The following is a 22,982-nucleotide window of genomic DNA, read 5'->3' as shown; positions in this document are numbered from 1 at the left end:
TCCAAAGAAATGTCTTTGAGTAATCATAAATTTCATGAGCCACAGATATCCTGCTAAGATGACAGAATAGCGTAGTGCGAAGTATGAGTAAGATCTGTCTTCCAGCACTAGCAGTGACCCTTAGGAACCCTGAGTAATACTTGACCTCTTCAGAGTAGGTATTCATTCATTCATTCATTCATTCATTCTTCTTAAAAAAAATTTTTTTTATGTTTATTTATTTTTGAGAGAGAGAGAGAGTGAGTAGGGGAGGAGCAGAGGGAGAGGGAGACACAGACTCTGAAGCAGGCTCCAGGCTCTGAGCTGTTAGCACAAAGCCCAATGCGGGGCTTGAACTGCGAGATCATGACCTGAGCCAAAGTCGGACACTCAACCAATTGAGCCACCCAGGCGCCCCCATTTATTCATTTTTAAAGTTCATTTATTCTGAGAGAGAGTTAGGAGAGGGGTAGAGAGAAAGAGAATCCCAAGCAAGCTCTGCACTGTTAACAAGGAGCCTGATGTGGGCCTTGAGCTCACACCATGAGATCTTGACCTAAGCTGAAGTCAGACGCTTAACTGACTGAGCCACTCAGGTGCCCCCAGAGTTAGGTTTTTAAATGTATCAATAGTAACAGTTGATCTAATGAAATAGTTTTCACTTTCTGTCTCACATGCCAATCTTGTGTTCTCTTGGGGGTTTTGTGTGGGGTCCCAGGGAAGGTCTGTGCCCCCTTTGGTAGAAAGAGGGGGGTGGGTTTGAGCAGTGCCTTCGTCAGTCATGGGGGGAGAAGAAAATTTTGGATTGAGAGTTCAGAGCTATAATAGTAGCTATCTCTCTGGGCCTTCCTTTCTTTGCTGTGGACCTCAGTTTGAGTACCTGAGTGATGTGGATTGCTAGGGGATCTGTGTTACAAATCTGTACAGGCTCTGTTCCAGGTAAAAGCCATATTCCATCCAGTTAACTAGTTTGTGAACTTTTTAAACTGTAACCTACTGATGATACTTTGGGGCAACTTACCCATCCAACCCAGTTTCCAATTAATCATTCGGGGAAACCTGAATTCTCAGAGGATGGAGTTAAGCTAGTGTGTGTAATGCCAAAGATGATACAGCTTCCTAGAAACTGTCTTACTATTAAGGAGCTGGAAGGAAACTGGCAAATATCCCATATCCTTTTGGCAACTCCAGATGCTTAAAGTTGTTCCAACCTTGGCCTCAAGTGGAGAGGGAAGAGGAGAAAGCAGAGGGGACTGGACAGGAGGCCGGATGGTCTGGGAAATAAAGAGGTTGAATGAAGAAGGCTTTGACATCAGAGGCAGTAGAGGCCATAGAAATGGGGACTCGAGGCTCCTAAGGAGAGAAAGGAGGGGCAGGGAGGCCCACCGGAAGCTGGCCCAGAGAGACAAGGCAGGAGCCTGGGACATAAATGTAAATTTTAGAACCGCTTGGTGATCTCTTGGGAGGCACTGCGGGCAAGGCCAACAGGATACTTCTGTGCATATGTCAGAAGGGCCTTCAGGCCCCAAGAAGATCAATTTGCCAAACTTATTTACCAGAAACTAAAAAAAGTCATCTGGATTCTTATGCCCCTCTCCTCCACCTTACCCTCCATCCTCGGCATCGAGCATCTGTCTAGCTGCTGGTAGCCAGGCGTGATTCCTCTCTTTTCCTCCCCCTACACATTCAATCCATCAGTGCATCCTTCTGGCTCAGTTTACAGATTTTATCCCCAATGTGGCCGTTTCTTTCTGTTGCCATTGCTGCTGTCCTAATTTGTCATCTCACTTGGGCCCATTGGTCAGCATTTTGAGTTAGAGTCTCTCTCAAGCTTACCACTTTAGATTTCATTCTCCATACAGCACGTACACTGTGTCTGTGAAAAGTAAATCTATTTTAAACTCCCCAGTGAGAAGAAAATCTAAAGTCCTATCAAGGCTCCGGGGCTCTTGGTATTTTCATCTTCTTTCATTTTCCACCCTTCTCATCCTCGATTTTTGTATTCCAGTTTCACTGAGCTTTCTGTTTAAATGGGCCAGGCTTCTTGACTTCTGGGTCATTGCACTCAGAATTTCCTCTTCCCATAATATAGTTCTTCCGGACCCTTACATGGCTAGCTGGCTGACTACCTTTCAGGTTTCAGTTCATAAATCACCTCCTCGTTAACTCTACAGAATTAATACAGTACCATTGACTTTGTTCCTCTTAATGCCCTTCACCTATTTCACCATCCTCCCACCCCGCCCCATAACCTGTATTCCCTGTTTTCTTAGTATTTATGAGTCTGTTTTTGCTTTGTTTTGTTTATTCATTTGTTTTGTTTTTTGGATTCTACATATAACTGAAATCATATGGTATAAAAATGTACTTTCTGACCTCTCATCTGAGGTAGTCCCCTCTGCCCACCTGCTCCTACCCACCATCTTCTCCCTCCTACTACGTTGTTCGAATTTTTAATGGCACTTACCATCCTGAGGAATCATCTGATTTGTTTTCTTGCTTCGTGTCTGCTTGCACTCAGATATTAGCCCTGTGAGGGCAGGAACTTTCTCTCTCTTTCACGGTTGTACCACCAATTCCTAGAAAGGGCCTAGACCTTAATAGGTATATCTCCGAAAATTATTTATTGGATGAATAAAGAAACGAATGAATGAATCAATGAATCAGTGAATGAATGAGTAGGCTGGACTGATCTGCACTGGGAGATGAGCATCTTGTGAAAAGCCATTGTGGCTGAGATGGGTCCCTAAAGAGCCACAGGCTTTCAACTCCAGCGCAGCGAACGAGGTGAGTGAGGGGAGGCTGGTCTTCTCCTTTAGTCCTGGAATTCAAGGATGTAGTGTCAGAACTGCCCCACTCACGGCCACTGCGCACAGTCCTTGGAGTCGGAAGTAATTCATGATTCCTGTTGTTTAGAGCCTGAAGTGCTATGTTTAACTCCTTCTATGTGGGTACGTGACTTATCTAAAATACTCTTGGGTTTATCTGGTTTTGTTTTTATTCAGTTCAGGGATCTCCTTTCTTTGTGGGCTTAATTTTATCTCTGAGTATGTAACACATTAGCAAGGTTCTGAAAGCAAAACCGAACAAAAAAGTGAACCCAGAGACGTGTCACTCCCTGTGCTATCCCTTCATCCCTGGGCTCGCCTGTTTTGTTAGATTCTCATCATCTTTCCTTTATTTCTGTGCGGGGAAAAGTAAGTTCATAATATATCTGTATTTACTGTGCATGTCTATATTGAAATTGTTTCCTCTTCCTTCTTACTTTAAGGATTACCACCTGTAAATGTTCTTTTGTTCTTCGCTTTCCTCACTTAGCACATCCTGGAAATCACTCATATCATTCCATACATCTCTCTCTCTCTCTCTCTCCCTCCCTCCCCCCCTTACTCCCTTCTTTTTCTCTTTCACTCTCTCTTTCTGTCTCCCTCACCCCCTCTCCCCTCTTTTTCCTACAGTTACATAGTACTCATTCTGGGAGATATACTGTAATATATTCAACCAGTCTCCTGTGTGTGTGTGTGCGTGTCAGTTACTTCCAATAATGCAGCAGTGATGAATGAGCTAAATAAAGCATGGATATTTTTATATTGCTGGAGGTGTATCTTCAGGGTAAATTCCTAAGAGTGGGTTTGCTGGGTCAAAGAGGAAACACCTAGGTGGTCCTGTGGCTGTTGCCAGATTTCCCTTCATTTGGACTTTTCACACTTTGTCTCAGCAGCTGTGAGTGAGCCTGTTACACAGTTTATCTGTCCCGATCATAAAGCTTTCTCCTCTCATCTCAACCTCACTTGTTGCCGTGTAGGGGTTTTAATATCAGGCTAAACATTGTATTTTTTTATCACTTTGTTGTTGGTTTTTTTATTGTGTTTTTTTAACATTTATTCATGAGACAGAGTGTGTGTAGGGGAGGGGCAGAGAGAAAGGGAGACAGAATCCTAAGCAGGTTCCAGGCTCTGAGCTGTCAGCATAGAGTCCAAGGCGGGGCTCGAACCCACAAACTGGTATCATGACCCAAGCTGAAGTCGGACGCTTCACTGATCGAGCCACCCAGGTGCCCCAAGTTCACATTGTTTTTAAGAGTCGCATACAATAATTTTTTGCCTTACGCTTGTTATATGCATGTGTATATTTTCACTTTGGAAGTTTTGTGAATTTAATTTTAGGATTCTTGGGCTTTTTAATGCATCTTCTGGGGGGATTATTAGAAATGACTAAACTATAAATGGGAGGTGAAACAGATGGCAGAGCTGAAGTCTTTTTTCCCCCTCCCAGAGAGACCTTGAGAAATAGAATTTCAGGGGAAAGAAGGGAAGGAAGAGAAAGATGAGCTTTTGTAGGAGTAACTCGTGTATTTGCGATCAGTCTTTTGAGGTTTTACTACCAGTGGGTCCCAGCAGTTATGTTTTATTAGTTGAGAAAAAAGATTTTAAGAAAAATCACGCAGACCTCTCACAAAGAAGTAGGATTGTGGTGGGTGGCTTAACGCCAGGCACCTAGAACCCGAGGATTTCACGTCTCCTCTCCCACTGAGGCACTTCAGTGGAAGGTTTTTAGAAACATGCAATTCTTCTAATTAAACCCTTATGGTACTAGAAAGTCTCTTCTCCCTCAGTTAGTCATTATCCCGCATTGAATAACTGTTACTTGCTAGAAAATGTGCTTTGGGGGCACCTGGGTGGCTTAGCTGGTTAGGTATCTGACTTCAGCTCAGGTCATGATCTCACGGTTTGTGGGTTCCAGCCCCACATCCGGCTCTGTGCTGACAGCTCAGTGCCTGCTTTGGATCCTCTGTCCCCCCACCCCTTCCCTGCTCACTCTCTCTCTTTCAAAAATAAACAAACATTAAACAAAAGAAAGAAAATGTGTTTTGGGGGGCAGTGGTGTTGGGAATAGAGAGTGAGAATCCATCTGCTCGATTTTTTTTAAGTATGCATGTTGATGTTGATTGTTGACACGTTTTTTTTCTCCTGAAAAGCATTTGCTGAATATCTTTTCAGAAAACATTAGCAAAAGAAGGAAAGTTCACCCTATCATTTTACTTATTTAACTTCCTGTATAAAACCTGAAAATAGTTACAAAAATAAACCAGAGACCAGGGTTGGGTTTTTTTTGTTTTTTTGGTGTGGTTTTTTTTGGCGTAGAGGCAAAAATCAAAACAAAATCTTAACAAACAGAATTCCACAATGTATTAAAACTATGACCGACTTGAACTTATTCCAGGAGTGCAAGTTTTGGTTCAGAATCAAGACGTTTTCTCAACATTATAGCAAAAGGAAGTATGATCATATCAGCAGAAGATGAATAGACATTTGATTTAAAAAAAAAGTAACCCTTTCTTATATGTAGAAAGGAAACTCCTTAAATATGTCAGGCTACTTTCTAAAGATCACTACTAAATATTATTTAAAAAATTTTTTTTAATGTTTATTCATTTTTGAGAGACAGCATGAGTGGGGGAGGGGCAGAGAGAGAGGGAGACACAGAATCTGAAACAGGCTCCAGGCTCTGAGCTGTCAGCACAGAGCCCTATGTGGGGCTGGAACTCATGAGCCATGAGATCATGACCTGAGCTGAAGTCAGAAGTTTAACTGACTGAGCCACCCAGGTGCTCCCTAAATATTATTCTAAACAGTGAAGCATGGCAGCCATTTCATTGTAACCCAGAAATTCACAGGATATTCACACATTCAGCAATGTCTTAGAGGCAGTAAAACCAATTTAAAAAAAGAAAGAAAAAAAGGAAGTGTATAAATACTGGAAACAAAAGTTAACTCATTTTTGCTAGTTATATGATTGTATATTTAACAAACCTAAGAGATTTTAGTGTAAAGAGGTAGCATTTATAGAAGTTTGGTAAGATAGCTGAATATAGCTATAAATGATTATTAAAAGCAAAATTTTTCTCTATGCTTGAAATAAACACCTAAATATGGAAATGGGGGGAACGTTCCATTTAAAATAATGGCAGAAATCATAAGACTCCTAAGAATACATTTACTAAGAAAAGTAATTATTTACATGAAGAAAGTGATATAATCTTATTAAAGGAAGTGTCTGTAGAATTGACCACAGACATGCTATTGTCCTTGTTGGGCTAATGCAGTTGCAACTTGATGCCCAGTTGGGTTGTTTGTAGAATAGGTAAGTGATCTTAAAATCCATAGGGGAACAAAAACCAAACATCTGTGAATAGCCAAACAAAGTTTAGAAGTCTTGCCAGATGACCAGACCGCACCACAGAGCCAGTGTGATCATGTCACCGTTACATCGACCTGGGAACTGTTCATAGTAGATAATCCAGAAATAAGTTTCACTTCATATGAACATTTATTATACAGCAAAGGTATTTTTTAGTTTTGTGAGAAGAGGCTGGATTAGTTAATAACATAGTAATATTATATTAATTTCAAGCATATAACTCAGTGACTTGACATTTTTCTATACATTATGACATGATGGCCCATGGTAAGTATAGTCTCCATCTGTCACCCTACAGAATTAATACAGTACCGTTGACTTTGTTCCTCTTAATGCCCTTCACCTATTTCACCACCCTCCCCCCCAGGGTCCCCACCCCGCCCCATAACCTGTATTCTCTGTTTTCTCTGTATTTATGAGTCCGTTTCTGCTTTGTTTTTTTACTCATTTGTTTTGTTTTTTGGATTCTACATATAAGTGAAATCATATGGTATAAAAATGTAGAATTTCTTACAGTAAAGATACACAAATGAACCGAGTAACGATAACTTAAAAAAAATCAACAATTGACAGATAAATGGTCAATATGTAGAATACAATGAGCTCTTACAAACTGAGAGGAAAAAGACATGTAGTCCATCAGAAAGCTTAGCAAAGAATGTGAATAAGTGATTTATATACGAATCCAAATGACAAACATATGCAAAAGGTCTCTCAAGCTGTTAGTGAAATTCAGACCCCACTGGTGGGGTTTCATTGCTGAACAGGACCATCGACTCCAAGCAGACTGGAGTACTCCTCACTAGGCAGAAAGGTGGTTTCTGTAACCTGTTTCCCACTTTATGACTTTTTCTAATTGACATTAAAAAAAAAATTTTTTTTTTAATTTATTTTTGAGAGACAGAGAGAGATAGTGCGAGCAGGGGAGGGTCAGAGAGAGAGGGAGACACAGAATCAAAAGACAGGCTCTGAGCTAGCTGTCAGCACAGAGCCCAATACAGGGCTCGAACCCATGAACTGTGAGATCATGACCTGAGTCAAAGCCGGACGCTTAGCCGACTGAGCCACGCAGGCACCCCAAAATGTTTATTTATTATCAAGAGACAGAGGGCACAGTCAGGGAAGGAGCAGAGAGAGGGGAACAGAGGATCCAGAGCGGGCTCAGCACTGACAGCAGAGAGCCCGATGCCAGGCTCAAAGCCACAAACCATGAGCTCATGACCTGATCTAAAGTCAGATGCTTAACCACCCATGTACCCCCAACATTTTTAGAGATTTTTTATTTTTGTTGTATGTCATGCTTTTTATTGTGTTTCATGTTTTCTTCCTTGAGTTAACTCCAGCAGTATGGGATTATTTTCTATGAAACGTACTTTTCTTTTTGGGACACTACTAGATGTGGCTCATTTAGGATCGCCAATCATGGCATTTTAACTGGAGCAGTTGGTCTTACGTTTTGCTGTCTCAAATAAAATTGTTCTTAAGATAGGTTTAAAATAACAAAGCATCCTAACACTGTTAATATCTAGACTAAAAGAAACGAATTTGGGTGAACATTTTCATGCAGAGGGGTTACTTGTGAATATGCACAGTTGTGGTTTCCACAAAGGAGTTTCCTGGTGGCAGTGGTTTCTTTTCCTTTTGCTTACTCTTCTTCGAGAGAACATACATTAAAGCTCATTGCCCAGAAACTAATGTGACATTGTCAACTCTACTTCATTTAAAAAAAGAAAGAAAAAAGACTGCCCGGACAGCAAGGAGACTGCTTAGGACTCACTCCTTCTTTCTCTGCCTCTCCCCCACTTGCACTGTCTCTGTCTCTCTCTGTCTAAGTAAACTTAAAAAAAATTAGAGAGAGGCGCCTGGGTTGCTCAGTCGGTTGAACATCTGACTTTTGGCCCAGGTCGTGATCTCACAGCTCATGGGTTCGAGCCCCGCATCAGGCTCTGTCAGCACAGAACCAGGAGTCTGCTTCAGATCCTGTGTCTCCCTTTCTCTGCCCCTACCCCACTTGCACTCTGTGTCTTTCTCAAAAATAAACATTAAAATAGTTAAAGAAAAATAAAAACATGAATAGGAAAATGCTTATTGCAAGTTATACTTGACATTTATGTCTGAGTACCATTTTAAAGTAATGAATAATTTGTAAACTCCATTTTCAAAGCTTTAAAGGTATAATAGAACTATAGTGAACCCCAGCATGTCATGTCTCCATGGTAGGGTTTGTAGAACTCCACGGAGGAGTTGGTGCAATCTAGTCAAATATCTATAGAAATAAACTCTCTTTTCCTACTCCCCCTTCCCTCCCCCCAACATCTTTTTAAGGGAAACTCAGGGTTTAAACTCAGGACCCTGAGATTAAGAGTCACATATATCCACTGAGCCAGCCAGGTGCCCCTTCTGCTAACATCTGTATTACAACATAATTCACACAATAAAATTCCCCTTTTAAAGGTATAATTCACTGGTTTTTAGTGTGTTCACAGAGTCCTGAACCAATGCCACTGTCTGATTTTGGAACATTTTCACTACCTCGGAAAGAATCCCATTAAACATCCAAAGTACATATCCTGGCATTCAGACTGAAAATTACCTCATGTATCACATAAGTAAAGACTAACACAATAAAACATGTTTTACTTTGCTACAAAACCTTGTCAGTATTCCCAGGTGGCTTCCTATAGCTTGGTAAACAAATATTGGCTAGGTTTGGTGTGCTTTGTTTTCTTCTGTTTTTTGTTCTCCCCGGGATTAGGGAGCTGACTGTTGTGTTGTGTGGGTGGGAGTGGTGGTTTAGGGAAGGTTCTTTTATGGTCTGAATCATTCCAAGCCCTTGATGTTGATTGCAGGGCGCTAGCTGATACGAACAATGACGGGCGAATGGATCAAGTGGAGTTTTCCATAGCTATGAAACTTATCAAACTGAAACTGCAAGGGTACCAGCTCCCTTCCGCACTTCCCCCTGTCATGAAACAGCAGCCAGTTGCTATTTCTAGTGCACCAGCCTTTGGTAAGTCTGAAAAGGACTCGGTTCCTATATTTCATTGTATATTTTAAAAGGAAATATTTCCCTTTTTTCTCCTTTTCCGTTGGTGGCCTTGTGAAATTCTAGGAGGCCATTCTGTCTGAAAAGTGATGGTCCTGTGCAGGCAGGTGGTGCTGGAAGAGAAGAAGCATGTTCATGTTCGCACCCTAGGCTGTGCTAAAGAACAGTTCAGCTGAGTAAATTTGAAGATGAAATGGGCTTCATTAAGCGATTCATGAATTGGGCGGCACCCATCTAGCAAGTAGAGGGGAAGGATCTTAGAGGAAAGAGGGGGACAAGAAAGTAGACAGGAAAAGAAAAAGTTGTACCTGGTAGATCACTTGCCCTTGTGTGAAAGGCCAAGGGGTCTTACCTGGCTGGTCATCTCATTCATCTTCTTTGGGGGATGGACAAGGCCTAAGGGACAAGGCCCGTGGTACAGTGGGACAGACGACCTCATCGATGCTGATCAGAAAATTCTGGACTGATGGGTTAAGACTGCGTTTCTAGGGGAAGTTGAAACTGCCATTAGGTTGGGTATTAAGCCCCAGATTTGGTGACATGGCCTAAGTGACACCATTTGGGTCCTGTGGTTTTCTTTTTAATAGATGCTGGTAATCAAGATGAAAGCGAAGGTACAGAATGTCAGGGTAAAAGGAATAAGCCTGCAGTCTGCTATGCATCTTCTGCCTTTTTATTGCTCTTCTTGCATCCTTGACCCTTCCCAGCGCCACATGCTTTCTTTTGGCTGTTTCCGTAACATCTTTATTTTCCCTGTGCGTAAAAAGCTCCCTTGGATTATGGTACCTAGCAATATGTTTTTAAATTTATGGTATTGAGACAATTGGCCACATTTAGAACAAAACAAAATAAACATTATGTCAGTTAAAAACACAATTCCATAAAAAGATATCTTTAACCAGATAATTTTCTTAAAACCGAATCAGTAATTAGTTGACTAAGATCACCAACAGTTCTGATTTCTTCTCTGTTCTCACCTTAGACTTTAATTATTTACATTGATTTAAGGATTGCCGTTATCAGATCTAAAGTCTGACTCATGAGAAAGTATTCAGTTTAAACCAAACACAAAAATTGTGGCTAGGGTTTTCCTTTCTTCCTCCTGATATCCCTGATAACAGGTGATAGGTGAAATAGGTTTGGGAAGGAATAAGTCAGTAGTAAGGCCTGTCTCTGACACAATTAATGATAAGCTGAGAAATAAATGCTGTGGCTTTGCTTAATAGATTTGCCATTTAAAACACACTAAGCATTGCCTTTCTCTTGGTGAGGTGTAGCCACAAGACTGGTGGTTATAAGGTGAAAGAAAGGTAGCCTCAAGGATAAGGTGAAAGGTGCAGGTCGAGCAAATGGGATAGCTTGTGCACCAAGCTAGCTAGTGATCCAAGAGAAGAAAGGAAAACTCGGGAAGTCACACCGGAGCAAAGGCTGGGAAGAGCAGCGGTGAAGAGCACAGCCGGCTCCCCGTGCCTGGGGCCCTTGGTCTTGTCCATTGTGTTCCCAGTCCAGAGCTCTTAGGTAGCCGGCTTTTTTCAGTGGGCGTGGCTCTGAATCTCTTGAAGGGTCCTATAGCCAATGTGTGGTCAGGACCCATGGGTTAAAACAGCTAACAGGTGTTTGGTTGTCTTTTGGCTTCCGTTCTGGGCTGCAAGAAGAAACCTCAGAGGGGAGGAAGAGTCAGATAACCAGAGGCATCCCATTTCCTCTTTTTCCCTCAAACCCCGGGGTCAGTCTTTCTTCCTCTAACATTTAATATGTCTTCTCTTATTCCATTCTGCAGCAGGACTTTGGACTCTAGAAACGTTGCTGATTTATTCCCACAAGGTTGCGGCCTCGCTGCCCAGGCGGCTTTACTGTCACTTAAGTAACCTGTCACTGCCTCTAAGAGAACCTGGGAACTCTGAGCTGCCATCCCACCAGTCGGTCCTGAGCTCTTCCCCCAGGCTTCCCCCCCACCTTTCCTCCCCTACCTCCCATCACACCAGCATCCTCAGGAAGTTAGTTTGAAGAGAGGAATCCCCAGGGAATATCGGGACAGGAGAGAAGTTGAAAGTACATTGTGCCCTAACCACGTGTGCCCGGGTTTACTCAAAGATCTGACCTTCGCTGGTCTTTCTAGTTCCACCTCTCGGCTCGACCCTCGCTAATTTTTTTAATAATACTTCTTCCATGGCTACTTCGGAGGGAAAAAAAAATTGTTACTACCGTCATTATTTTCTAATTAATATTAAAAGTTATCCGACTATGCATTTCCTAGCCCTTACATATTGTACCTTCACATGTATTTTCTTTGGTTACAACGGTAACCTTAAAATGCGCAGAAATTATTAGGCCTGTTATGAGAGAATCGAGAGTCTAAGAAGGTGAACAGTTTGCATATGACCATATTTCTAAAAAGGGAGGTAGAGCCTGTCCAAACATACAGTTTTTCAGAGGCTTCCTTACTTACCTTCCCACTGTCATTACTGTCCCACTGTCCATACGGGTGGCACGGAGCGTGACTCTGGCTGGGGTCCTCGCGTGGGTGCGAAGGCGCATGTTATATGTGGAAATGAGGCCGACTAGGGGTGGAGCAACCCTTTCGTTCAACTCCCCTATGTGAAGGGCAGGAAAGTGGGGTGCAGTGATACTGTGACTTGCCTAAGGGCAGCCAGTGTGTTCCAGGAGATTCTGTGAGTTTGCCCGCTTTCTTCCCTCACAGCATAGTTCTTTGATTCTGAATCCAGCTGGTTTGGGGAAGGACTATTTGTCTTTTGCTTGGCTGTTTACTTGCCAGGTCTCATGGTTTTATTAGATTAAGCCATTATTTCTAAACCCCAACTGTGTGCCCTGGTCGCTGGCAACATGTTGGTGAGCGAGATAACATGGCTTCTACTGCTACGAAGCTTCGTGTTAAGTTGGGGAAAGGAAGCACCTAGATGAAGAATTTCAGGGCACGATAAGGGCAGTCAGTTCTGTAAAACAAGGTGATATGATAGAGATACTGATGGGACAGGTTGATGAGGGCAGAATTCTCTGAGAAGAGGTGACTTTGAGCTAAATTAGAGATGAGAACCATGTGAAGGAAGACTGAGGAAAGAATGTTCCAGGCAAAGGGAATAGCAGTTGCAAAGGTTCTAAGACAAAAATGAAATTGGTATGTGCGAGAAACAGAAATGAGAGCACTGTCACTGAGGTATTGGTGGCCCTTCAGGTCAGGGAGGTAAGGCAAGAGCCTAATAAAACCACTAAGGAGTTAGAATTTTTTTTCCTTATTTTAAAGTTTATTTATTTTGAGAGAGAGAAAACACAAGCTGGGGAGGGAGAGAGGGGAGGAGACAGAATCCCAAGCAGGGTCCACGCTATTAGCACAGAGCCTGACGAAGGGCTTAAACTCACAAACCTGAGCCAAGCCCAAGAGTTGCACATTTAACCAACTGCGCCACCCAGGTGCCCCTAGAATATTTTTGCAACGGAAAGCTACAGAGAGCTTATGGGTAAGGGAGTACATGCTTGGTAGACATTTAGAAAAAATAATCTGTGTTATCTGAAGACTGGATTGCAAGGGGACAAGAGTAGAATCAGGGAAATCAGTAAGGAGGTTTTTGCCATGGGCAAGAAGTAGTGGGGATTTAGATCTGGGTGGTAATAATCAATGTGGAAGAAAAGTAAATCAAGTTTTGGTCATGTTACGTGTGAGGGGTCTAGTGGATTTCCAAGGAGGCAGATGAATCCATGGGTCTGGAACTCAGAGGAGGGATCCGTCAGCTCTGGAAGAATTTGAGTATGGATGGAATTGAAATCTGTAGCACTGGATAGAATACCCTAGAATGTGTAACTGGAGTAGGCAGGAGGCCTGGGACGAGGCCTTGCCGTGCTGTGACATTTAAGGGTGTAGTAAAAGGGAAGAAGCCAGAAAGAGTGAAATAGGAGAAGGTTGGTGTCCCAGTAGACAAGAAAACGTTTTTCAGAGAGGGAGAACTTCATTGTTTGATTTGCTTCTGAGAGATTAAGTAATAGAGCAGAAAAATGATTGGATTTTACAAGATGGATTTGACCTTGAAAAGCAGTTTCATTGGGGTGGTAGAGACGTAAGCCTGGTTGGAGGCCTGGAAGAAGGAGAGTTCTGCCGTGAAGGAGAGAGGAAGCTGGAGGAGCATGTCAGCTGAGGCTGCTGTGGATGAGAATGCCCCTGCATTTTCAGAGAAGTGAGGGAAAGCCGGGTGCTTGAGGAGAGATGGGAAAATTTCAGGAATTGTAATTTAGCAGAGTCCAGAGAAATGGCATATAAAACAGCCTCCAGTAGATGCATTTCTTTAGAAATATTTAGAAAATACTCATTCAGAAAAGGTGGTCAACTGGTAAAAGGATGTTAGTCTTTGTAGTGGCTATTTAAAAGCTGGCCAGGGGCGCCTGGGTGGCTCAGTCAGTTAAGTGTCCGACTTCCGCTCAGGTCATGATCTCATGGTTCGGTTCGTGGGTTCGAGCCTCGCATCGGGCTCTGTACTGAACTCTTATGCAGAGCCTGAAGCCTGCGTTGGATTCTATGTCTCCTTCTCTCTCTCCCCCTCCTCCGCTCGTGCTCTGACTCTATCTCTCAAAAATAAATAAATGTTTAAAAAAAAAAGGGCTGGCCAAACAAGGCTTCCTTGTAGAACAAATCCCTCCCCTGAGGAGAAATGACTGGGAGTGGAATCAAAATTGAGCAGGGCAGCGACACAGACATGAAAGAATAAGAAGGTCCAGACCACTGTGGGGGTGGAGGACAGTGACTGGAAATCCCAGGAAACGAGGCTCACGTAAAAATGAGCCACAGGCAGTATCAGGCAAGGTCAAATCCCACACAAAGTTATTATTAGGAAAAGGAGAATACAGAGCTGAATAACAGCCCTGTGGACAGTGACGGCACCCCAGGGGAACCTACAATTTCAAAACAAGCTGAAAAATACTAAGAAAATGACCCAAATCATGAAAGACCAACACAATCGGAATTTTAAAGCCTCAGAAATAAGTCGACGGAACTCAGAAAAGAAAGAGAAATTTAAAAAAAAGTCACTTCAGAACTGGAGACAAACCAGATGCAGCACAAGAGATGCTATCGGAAGAAAAATGAGGTGAAAAGAGGAAGATTTCAAACATTAAGAGGAAATGAACAAGAGATAAGAAGGATTTGAGAAAAAGTGACTGGTATCGAAGGCAAAGGAAGTTGAATATATGGTAGCTGAGAGTCCCTGAAGAAGGAAACTGAAGTAAGGAAAGAGATTAAATGGTAAAGACTAGTTTAAGACAACTTGCTGGAAATAAAAGATTTGACACTTCATTTGAAAGAATATGTCATATGCTTGAGAATGTCAACATGGAGAAACCATCACAAAGATAAATTCTACAAAAACAAAAAAGTATTTGAGTATATAGAAAAAGAAAGCACATGACTTACAAGGGAAGAAAATTGGAATGTCTTCAGACTTTTCGATAGCAGTGCTTGATGCCAGAAGAAAATGGAGTAACATGTTTAGGATTCAAGGAAAGACAAAGCCAAGAATTTTGCATCCAGAAAAACCATGCCACCAAATTTTTCAACTCTCCAGACACTTATTTTCTTATAATTAATTCTGAGGATAACTACAGGAATTAGCATCAGATTCCAAGAGTTGAAGAGCCCAGTCCTACAAGGCTGCCCTCACTACTTGAGACACAAGTAGTCAGCTCCCAGGGTACCCATACTTCTGTCTGACTTGACTACACACACACTCTTCTTCCCCTTTCTGAATTTGCTAGAACAGCTCACAAAACTCAGACATTTACTTAGCTTTACCAGTTTCTTATAAAGTATATGACAAAGGATGAACAGGCAGATGAAGGGGTGGGTAAGGGCAAGGCCCAGAAGGGTACCGCATGTAAGCGCTTCTGTCCTGATGGAGTTGGGGTGTGCCACTCTCCTAACGTGGATGTATTTACCAGCCTGAAAGCTCTCCAGAGACTGACTTCATTACGTTGGTGTGATTGATTACATCCTTGGCCCTTGACTTGCTCAATCTCCAGCCCCTCTACCCTCCCCTGAGGTCTATGTGGACGTGGGGAGGCGTGGGATAAGACCGAAAATACAACCTCTAACTGTGCTTTGGTCTTTTCCTGTGATCAGCTCCCATCCTGCAGCTATCCCGGGCCTCCCCGGCTACCAGTCACCTTATCCAAATACAGAAAGACACTCCTATCACTCCAGAAATTCCAGGGAGTTCAGAAGCCCTGGTGTCAGGAACCAGGGACCAAGACCAAATGCTGTGTAACAAAAGGTGTTCCTATCAGTCAGGAAATCACAAGGGTTTTAGGAGCTCTGCCAGGAACCAGGGACAGAGACCAGATATACTTTTCTCTTTATGGCACAAGATCACAAGTTCAGACAGAGAAACAAAAAAGAAGGGAAACATATATCATTTCCTCATTCTTTGGTTAGAATACTCTAACCAAAGAGAAAATCCCCCTTGAATTGTTTGGTTACTCCGAGGTTGAATATGTAAAGGAAAGGCAGGATAAATGCTTGATTTCTTTTCCTCCTTCATTTATACTAGGAATAATAAATTATACCTATGATAGATTATAGGTGATTATACCTATTGATTACCTATGGTGACCAGTTAGGATTTTTTCAATATCATTATGAATTCATAAATTTAATTCTCTCTGGTGGCTTTCATTCCATTGCAGTTATTATTATTGGTCCTCAACTTTGGCCAGTAGATTCCTTTTTAAGTTGGGTCTTGTGCCCTTATTATGTGCTCCTTGACATAATTTTTGGTGTTCTCTGAAATGTGAGCTTACATATTTTTTTCGGAATTTCTATTTTAAGTGAAAATATGTTACAGCTGAAAAGTGAGTTTCTTCTTCAAACCCTCCTGGATTAATGACCATTGAATGTGGAAAGGTGATTCCATGTGACCCTTGTTGGGATTTTTCCTTCCTAGGAATAGGAGGAATCGCCAGCATGCCACCACTTACAGCTGTTGCTCCAGTGCCAATGGGATCCATTCCAGTCGTCGGGATGTCTCCACCTCTAGTATCTTCTGTTCCTCCAGCAGCAGTGCCTCCCCTGGCTAACGGGGCTCCCCCTGTTATACAGCCTCTGCCCGCGTTTGCTCATCCTGGTATGTGACCTGCCGAGTCCACACACTGACTTTTTATGACTTGTTTCTTACTCTTCGTTCTTGCTAAATCTTTTATCTTCCCTTTCTGATTATACTTGATTGGCATTTTATTCCAGAGGAAGATACCTTCCTTTTTTAAATTTAATGTCTTATTTTTCTCCGACACCCTGAATAGGTGTAGAGAGAAGTAAAGGAGAATGAAATTATGGCTCTCTGATACCATTATGAACAAAGGTGAACCCATGAGCTGAAACCAAGAGCATAATTTCCTTTCAAGGGCTTGACAGGAGCAGCTCAAGGTTGATTAGTAGTTGAACATTTTCTCTTCCCATGTGTCAGTTACTACTTATCTTCAGCTACTATGAATTGCTAATAAACAAGCCATTCCCTGAGGAGAATGTGGGGAGAAAAACAGAACACAGCCTATTTCTTTCTTTCTTTCTTTCTTTCTTTTTTTTTTTTTTTTTTTGAGGAGGCGGGGTGAATCAGGAGGAAGAGGGAAGGAAGTTGATTAAACGGCTAAATACATTAAAGACAGAGTATTACCTGCTTGCTTCATTGATGGAAAGGACTAAAAACTTCCTGGTGTAGTTAATTTCATTTGAGACTTTCTTTGAGGGCTTTTTCCCTTTAGTGACAAGAAAGCGTAAACTGTAGATGTGGTCTACAAGTCTTATCCAGTGGGTGAAGTATTTTTTTTAAAAAGTACTTTGGATATGTCTGCATAATTCAGTAGTGATGAAGGCCTGGATTTTAGCCACCGGTAATGATTATATTTGAATTGTGATTTCTCTGCCCAGTTCCCTGGATTTATTCTATCTGTCAAGATCTGTCTCTAACTTACAGCCAAAGAATCTAAATGCACCACCTTTATTTATTATTTATTTATTTATTATTTAAGATTTTCTTTTCCCTGTATGTAGTTCATCTTTCACATGTGGCCATGGCTATAGATGTGATGGCAGCTGAGAAAGTTTTTGCCATTACTTTGCTAGTAGCATCTGTGAATCCATGTGCTTGGTCTTGTTTTCTTTTGGGCTTCATAGCAAATGTTGCAGGACAATAGGCGAGGAGGAGGGGAATGTGGCTGAGACTCAGAGTGTTTTCCTGGCACCCGGCTAACCAGCCCAAATGGGAATCAGACACATGAGCTGATGCTCCCTGGCATCCCATTTTATCTGGCCAGGATTCCAAGGCTGGGTGGGACCTTTTGCTTCTTTCATCTGGAACTAATACTTCTGCTCCTTTAGCACCATTAAGAAAATGCCATCCTCTGTATTTAAGCTGTTGCTTCTTTAACTATTGGAACAGATCCATAAAATATGTTACAGGGGCACCTGGGTGGCTCAGTCGGTTAAGCAGTTGGTTGGTTTTGGCTCAGGTCGTGATTTCACAGTTAATGGGTTCAAGCCCTATGCCAGGCTCTGTGCTAACAGTGAGGCGCCTGCTTGGCTCTCTCCCTTTCTCTGCCCCTCCCCTGTTTGTGTGCTCTCTCTCCTTGCTCTCTCAAACTAAGTAAATAAACAACAAAAAACAAGATATGATACAAAACTTTTAACAAAGAGTTGTGGATTGTAAACATTACTACTTAGTAAGGTGATTTTCATTCGGAATGAGTAACCTAGAAAAGTTGTTGGCAAGGGGCAGGGAGTGAGGAGGGAATAACTCTTTTTGAGTCCAGGGTATTAAGGGAGGAATAATTTCTGCCTCAGATTTGATGAGTATGCAATTTAATGTTCACTAATAGGAAAATGTTTCTTTTCTTTGTAGGATTAAAAATACTCAACACTTCTTTGTTTTTACAGCAGCCACTTTGCCAAAGAGCTCTTCCTTCAGTAGATCTGGGCCAGGGTCACAGTTAAACACTAAATTACAGAAGGCACAGTCATTTGATGTGGCCAGGTAAGTGTGCTTGTTTCGAAATGGGCGTTGGATCAAAGCCATTATCTGATTAACTTCTAAAACTGAAAATGCATCAGCTGTATGTTCTTTATTATCTTTTATTTTGTAGGATGCCAATAATTAGTTCTGGATACTGTTGCTAGGTTTTATCACTTATGTGTTGTAGAGATGACAAATAAAGAACATGACATTTTCTTAAAAAGCTTTGGGTGTTGTTTTTTTTAAGTAATAAAAACAAATAGCTACTGGTTTTACTAATGTTTAAAAACAATAAAATAGAATTCCAGGTAAGAGGGGGAAATTAACTCTTTTGTATTAATCCTTTAAATCTTTATAAAAAATTGCAGATGAAGATTAGAGCCGCAGTTGGCCTCATCTTTTATTCTGTCTCAGATAATCTCATGGAATCTGTGGGGATTATTCTTAAAACCTTATTTAAAACCACCATTAATGAAGTAAATTATTCAAATTTGTGGACAGTTATTGTTAATCAAATATGTGAGCCAATTTTGGCAAAGCTTACAAAGATTGGCTTATATTTTGGCCAATCTTAGTTTCAGTTATCTTTCATATTTTTATTTCCTTTTACCCCTGATTTTTGCTTGCATATTACTACTCGAAGATAAAAAATTAAGTCTTTTTGTACTCAAGGCTTTTGCAACAAAAAGGGGGTGTTTATGAAGGTGATTCCATCTTGTTGGATCCTCATTAGATAATCTCTCAAGTGAATCAAATCATTTTCCCCACTTTCAGAGAAGAGCATGTTGAATATTATTGAACAATTTTTAAATTTTTATAAAATAATTTATAGGGAACCCATTAGCTGAAAAGTAGTGTGCCAAATGCTAATTTATGCACATGAACTCATTGAATGCGCACCTTCTCTATTCCTTCGTCTGTGTTGTAGATGAGAAAGGAGCTCAGATGACATTAGTAATTTGCCCAAGATAACATAACTCCTGAATGACAGAGCTAGGAGTTGAACTGAGTTCTTTCTCATTTTAAGGCATGAGTTCTTAACCTGAAACTTTGCTCTGAAAACTTCAGTTAATGTTGGTGTACGGATATTTGTGGGCCACTCGTTAAGGTTTTATTCCTAAGAGCCAGGAACACCTGAGCGTCTATTTGCCTACCATCTTGTTGATCCCATTCAACACCCCCAGCCACCTGCGGTAGATACCGTCTCAGAATTGTGAATGAGGAAATAAACCCAAAGAGGTGATAATCCTCACTTATAGCTTACATTTTACCGCAAGGTAGAGCTGAGATTTAAACTCCGACAATCCAATACTGAATTCCTTATTTCTTAGTCTTTCCCCTATAACATGCTGAAGTTTTGAGTTTTCTGTGATTCTCCACAAGGGATTTTGAAATCTGCCTTAAAATTGATACGTGACTGGGGTGCCTGGATGGTTCAGTTGGTTAAGCTTCTGACTCTTGATTTCAGCTCAGGGCATGATCTCACTCACGATCTGTGAGTTCAAACCCTGCGTAGGGCTCCGCCCTGATCTTGTGGAGCCTAGTTGGGCTTTTCTCTCTCTCTGTCCCTTCCTCTCTCTGTCTCTCAAAATGAACACACTTTAAAAAAAAATGTTAAAAAATTGATTGGTGCCGTAAGAATGAATAAGTAATCAGTTATTAGCACATTAATGCTATTAAAGTCACTGGTTGGGGGTGCAAATTGATAGTCATCTTTTTAGTAATTTCAGCTTCCAGCAGATATTCAGAATGCGGCATCTAATTTTTGGTTACCTGTTAATGAGTTTTTAGTCCCTTTAAATTTCCAGGGAAGTATCAGCAGAAAACTGTGACTTGATAAGTGTAATCTGGGGCAGCCTCTGTGTGCCACACCCTCTATTCCTGGGGTGCAGGAGACAGATAATTAACTTCTGACAAATAGGCAAGAGTTGGAATCAGCATATATTAGTTAGTTTAAAATGAGAGGGCTGTTGCGGAAGTACTCACAGCAGAGTCGATCTTGGTAAGTGTTTTTTATTAAGAAATTTATAATAATTGAAACCGTGAATGTACTTACATACTTCTCAAGTGCTTGGGAGCTGTTTCTTATTCTTTAGGAAGTATCCGTTGTAAGTATAAGTGTGTAGGTAACACTGTAAATGATGACTAAGAGGTTCAATTGATTATTATTAAAATTTTGCTTTTACGTCTGTGGAATAGATATTTTTGTTGAAATGAAAGGAAATTGCAAGTGGGGGCACTAGTTACAGTCTTTTCGGGAAGTAAAATGCCATTTTTACTGGGTTTAAATTGCACTACTTAGACACCAGGCTCTTAACAAGCCATAGATACCAATGTGATACTTAACGTGGGAATGACTCTGAGGACCTCGTCACTAAGGAGGTGTAGACCCGGTTGACTCCTGGCGGGGGTTTCCTGGGGTCAGGCTTGCTGCACATTGGCAGGGGAATGTCAGCACTGATTGCACTCAAAGAAAGCCCTTTCCATTACCACTCCACTGATTTGCCGTGACCCTGGAAATGTTCTGTTCTCTCTGGGCACCTCTCCATCTGTGGGAATTTAAACTTCCCAGAATGTAATGATTTCCCTTCATTAAGAGCTACATCCTGTCTTTTGCCGAATAGAAAGTTACACTTGTTAAAGAATTAACACCTTTAAAGGCAGCTACCTGTTTGCTGTCAGCATTGCTTTTTAAACTGAAGGAGAACTGTTCTAAAAGTTTGCAAAAGCCTGGACGTTATTGTATCACTTTAGTTCCAAAGAGATCTTTCTGTATTTTTGTAGAGCCTTCAAGTTACTAAATTGTATGTGTAACTTGGAACAGCCACTAGCTGTTGTGTTTACTCTTGATTCTGGAAAAGTAACAAGCATGTCTGTTTTGAGAGAAATATTTATAACCTTAAAATATGGAAATACTTATTACAGAAAATTTAGAAGTACTGATTAGGAGCCAAATGAAATATTAAAGCTGGTTTTCTTGGGAACTTCGTAGTTTACTGGTGTTAAAGAATGTGAATATGTTCTTCCCTGTTCATCCTTTCTCCCCTTCCTTCCTCTTCCCCCACAGTGCCCCTCCCGCGGCAGAATGGGCGGTCCCTCAGTCATCCAGACTGAAATACAGACAGTTATTCAATAGTCATGACAAAACTATGAGTGGACACTTAACAGGTATTTGCAAATGAGAATTAACTATGTGAAATATGATTTTTATTCCAAATCCAAATTGCTTCCAGATGTTGGGCCAAAGATATTTTCCAAATGCCCTTCTCTATTTGCTTTCTTCTAAACAAGGTTTTCATTGTCCTTATCTTGGGTTCTCATCTACTGATAATGCCACAGTGACTTTATTCTCCAGTGCCTAAGGTTTTGACCCCGTTGTTTCTTGGTCAATGGAACATAGACCAAGGAGCCTCCGCACAGTGGACCCCGCTAGTAACGCGAATCAAAGCACTCCCACAGATGCACTGCTGTAAACCAAAACTGGTTCAGGTTCTGAAGGTAACTCTGCAGATGAACTTGAAACTGTCTATTCAAAGAGTCATCATTTAAGGCAGTATGCGGGGTAGGAGTAATTGGCTGGGGAGTTTGGAACCTGGCTCTGCCACTAACTAGCTGGAGGTCACTTTTCCTATTTAGATCTCATTTCTTGTACAAGGGGCCAGAGTTAAGTCATATGAATTCAGTGGGCTTATAAAAAAAAAAGATTCTGTTATTTACCTCAGAAGGGTAGAAAGGATTTTAGGATACTCTCCAAAAACTTTTCTACAGGCTCCTGGCTCTGAGCTGTCAGCACAGAGCCCAACATGGGGCTCGAACCCATGGACCGTGAGATTATGACCTGAGTCGAAGTCGGAATCTTAATTAATTGAGCCACCCAGGTACCCCTCCAGAAACGTTACTAATGAGAGTTAAACACTTAAAGTTGATTAGAGAATTATAAAGAAAATTATCATTTTAATAAAGGAAAATAGAGACCTCTGATAACAAAGATTGAGAGATAAAAAAATGTGATTGCCCTCTGACAAATACAGAAGGAAGGCGAGAGTTTTCCTGAAATGGAGACACCCTGGTATAAAACACAAAGTATTTTAAAGTTCTGATTCTGATAACTTACTATATTATATTACAATTGCAATTTTTACTTTGAAAAGTCCATCTGTTAAAAAGTATCAGGATTGAGTGAGACTTGGAAGGGTCTGATCTAATCTTGAACATTATCCCTAATAAAGCATCTCAGTAGTCTTCTCAGATAAGGATATACTTATAGCTAGGGGGGAAAGACAAATTTTAATTATACTCAAATTCTCTAAATGCCACGCTCTCTCTGCTAAAAGGGTACCTGTCGTTTTTATACATGGCATGAGAAACCAATCCAGCTTATCCAGGCACTGAAGGAATATTCAGTAGTTCTAGTCTTAAGTATAATTCAGTATAGTCTGTTTCACACCAGTGGTCCAAACAGACCCAGAACTACATTGTCCGTGAATCTGAAAACAGTTATTCACAGCATTGCTGGTGTTTGCTGTGAACTAGTTAAGTAGTATTCAGATGTGACTTTGATGCAGAAATTCTCTTTCTTGGGAGTATTTGCATTTTACGACTAAAGATCCCAAAGATACCAACCCAGCTACTCGAATATTTAGAACTTCTACTATCTGAGACAAACAGTAAAATTTGAAATATACGAAGAAGAGAGGATTTTTTGTTAATGTTTACCTGCATACTTACTACTGCTTTGTCCTGGCAAGAATTTA

The 22,982-nt window shown here is 41.2% G+C and overlaps 1 protein-coding gene across 4 annotated transcripts in view; it reads left to right on the top strand.

Moving 5' to 3' along the window:
* Window positions 1-22,982, top strand: part of ITSN1 (intersectin 1) — a 147,321-nt gene that overhangs the window by 5,552 nt on the left and 118,787 nt on the right. For all 4 annotated transcript variants that reach the window (XM_029939017.1, XM_029939015.1, XM_029939016.1 and 1 more), the window contains exons 4-7: window positions 9,030-9,190; window positions 16,168-16,347; window positions 18,153-18,249; window positions 21,296-21,396. In XM_029939017.1, the coding sequence (XP_029794877.1) occupies window positions 9,030-9,190; window positions 16,168-16,347; window positions 18,153-18,249; window positions 21,296-21,396 (539 nt within the window). The remainder of the gene's footprint in view (window positions 1-9,029; window positions 9,191-16,167; window positions 16,348-18,152; window positions 18,250-21,295; window positions 21,397-22,982) is intronic.

The sequence above is a fragment of the Suricata suricatta genome, chromosome 5 (genome assembly GCF_006229205.1).
Source record: "Suricata suricatta isolate VVHF042 chromosome 5, meerkat_22Aug2017_6uvM2_HiC, whole genome shotgun sequence".
NCBI lineage: Eukaryota > Metazoa > Chordata > Mammalia > Carnivora > Herpestidae > Suricata > Suricata suricatta.
The sequence above is the reverse complement of the archived record's forward strand: the minus strand, read 5'-3'. Positions and strand labels throughout refer to the sequence as shown.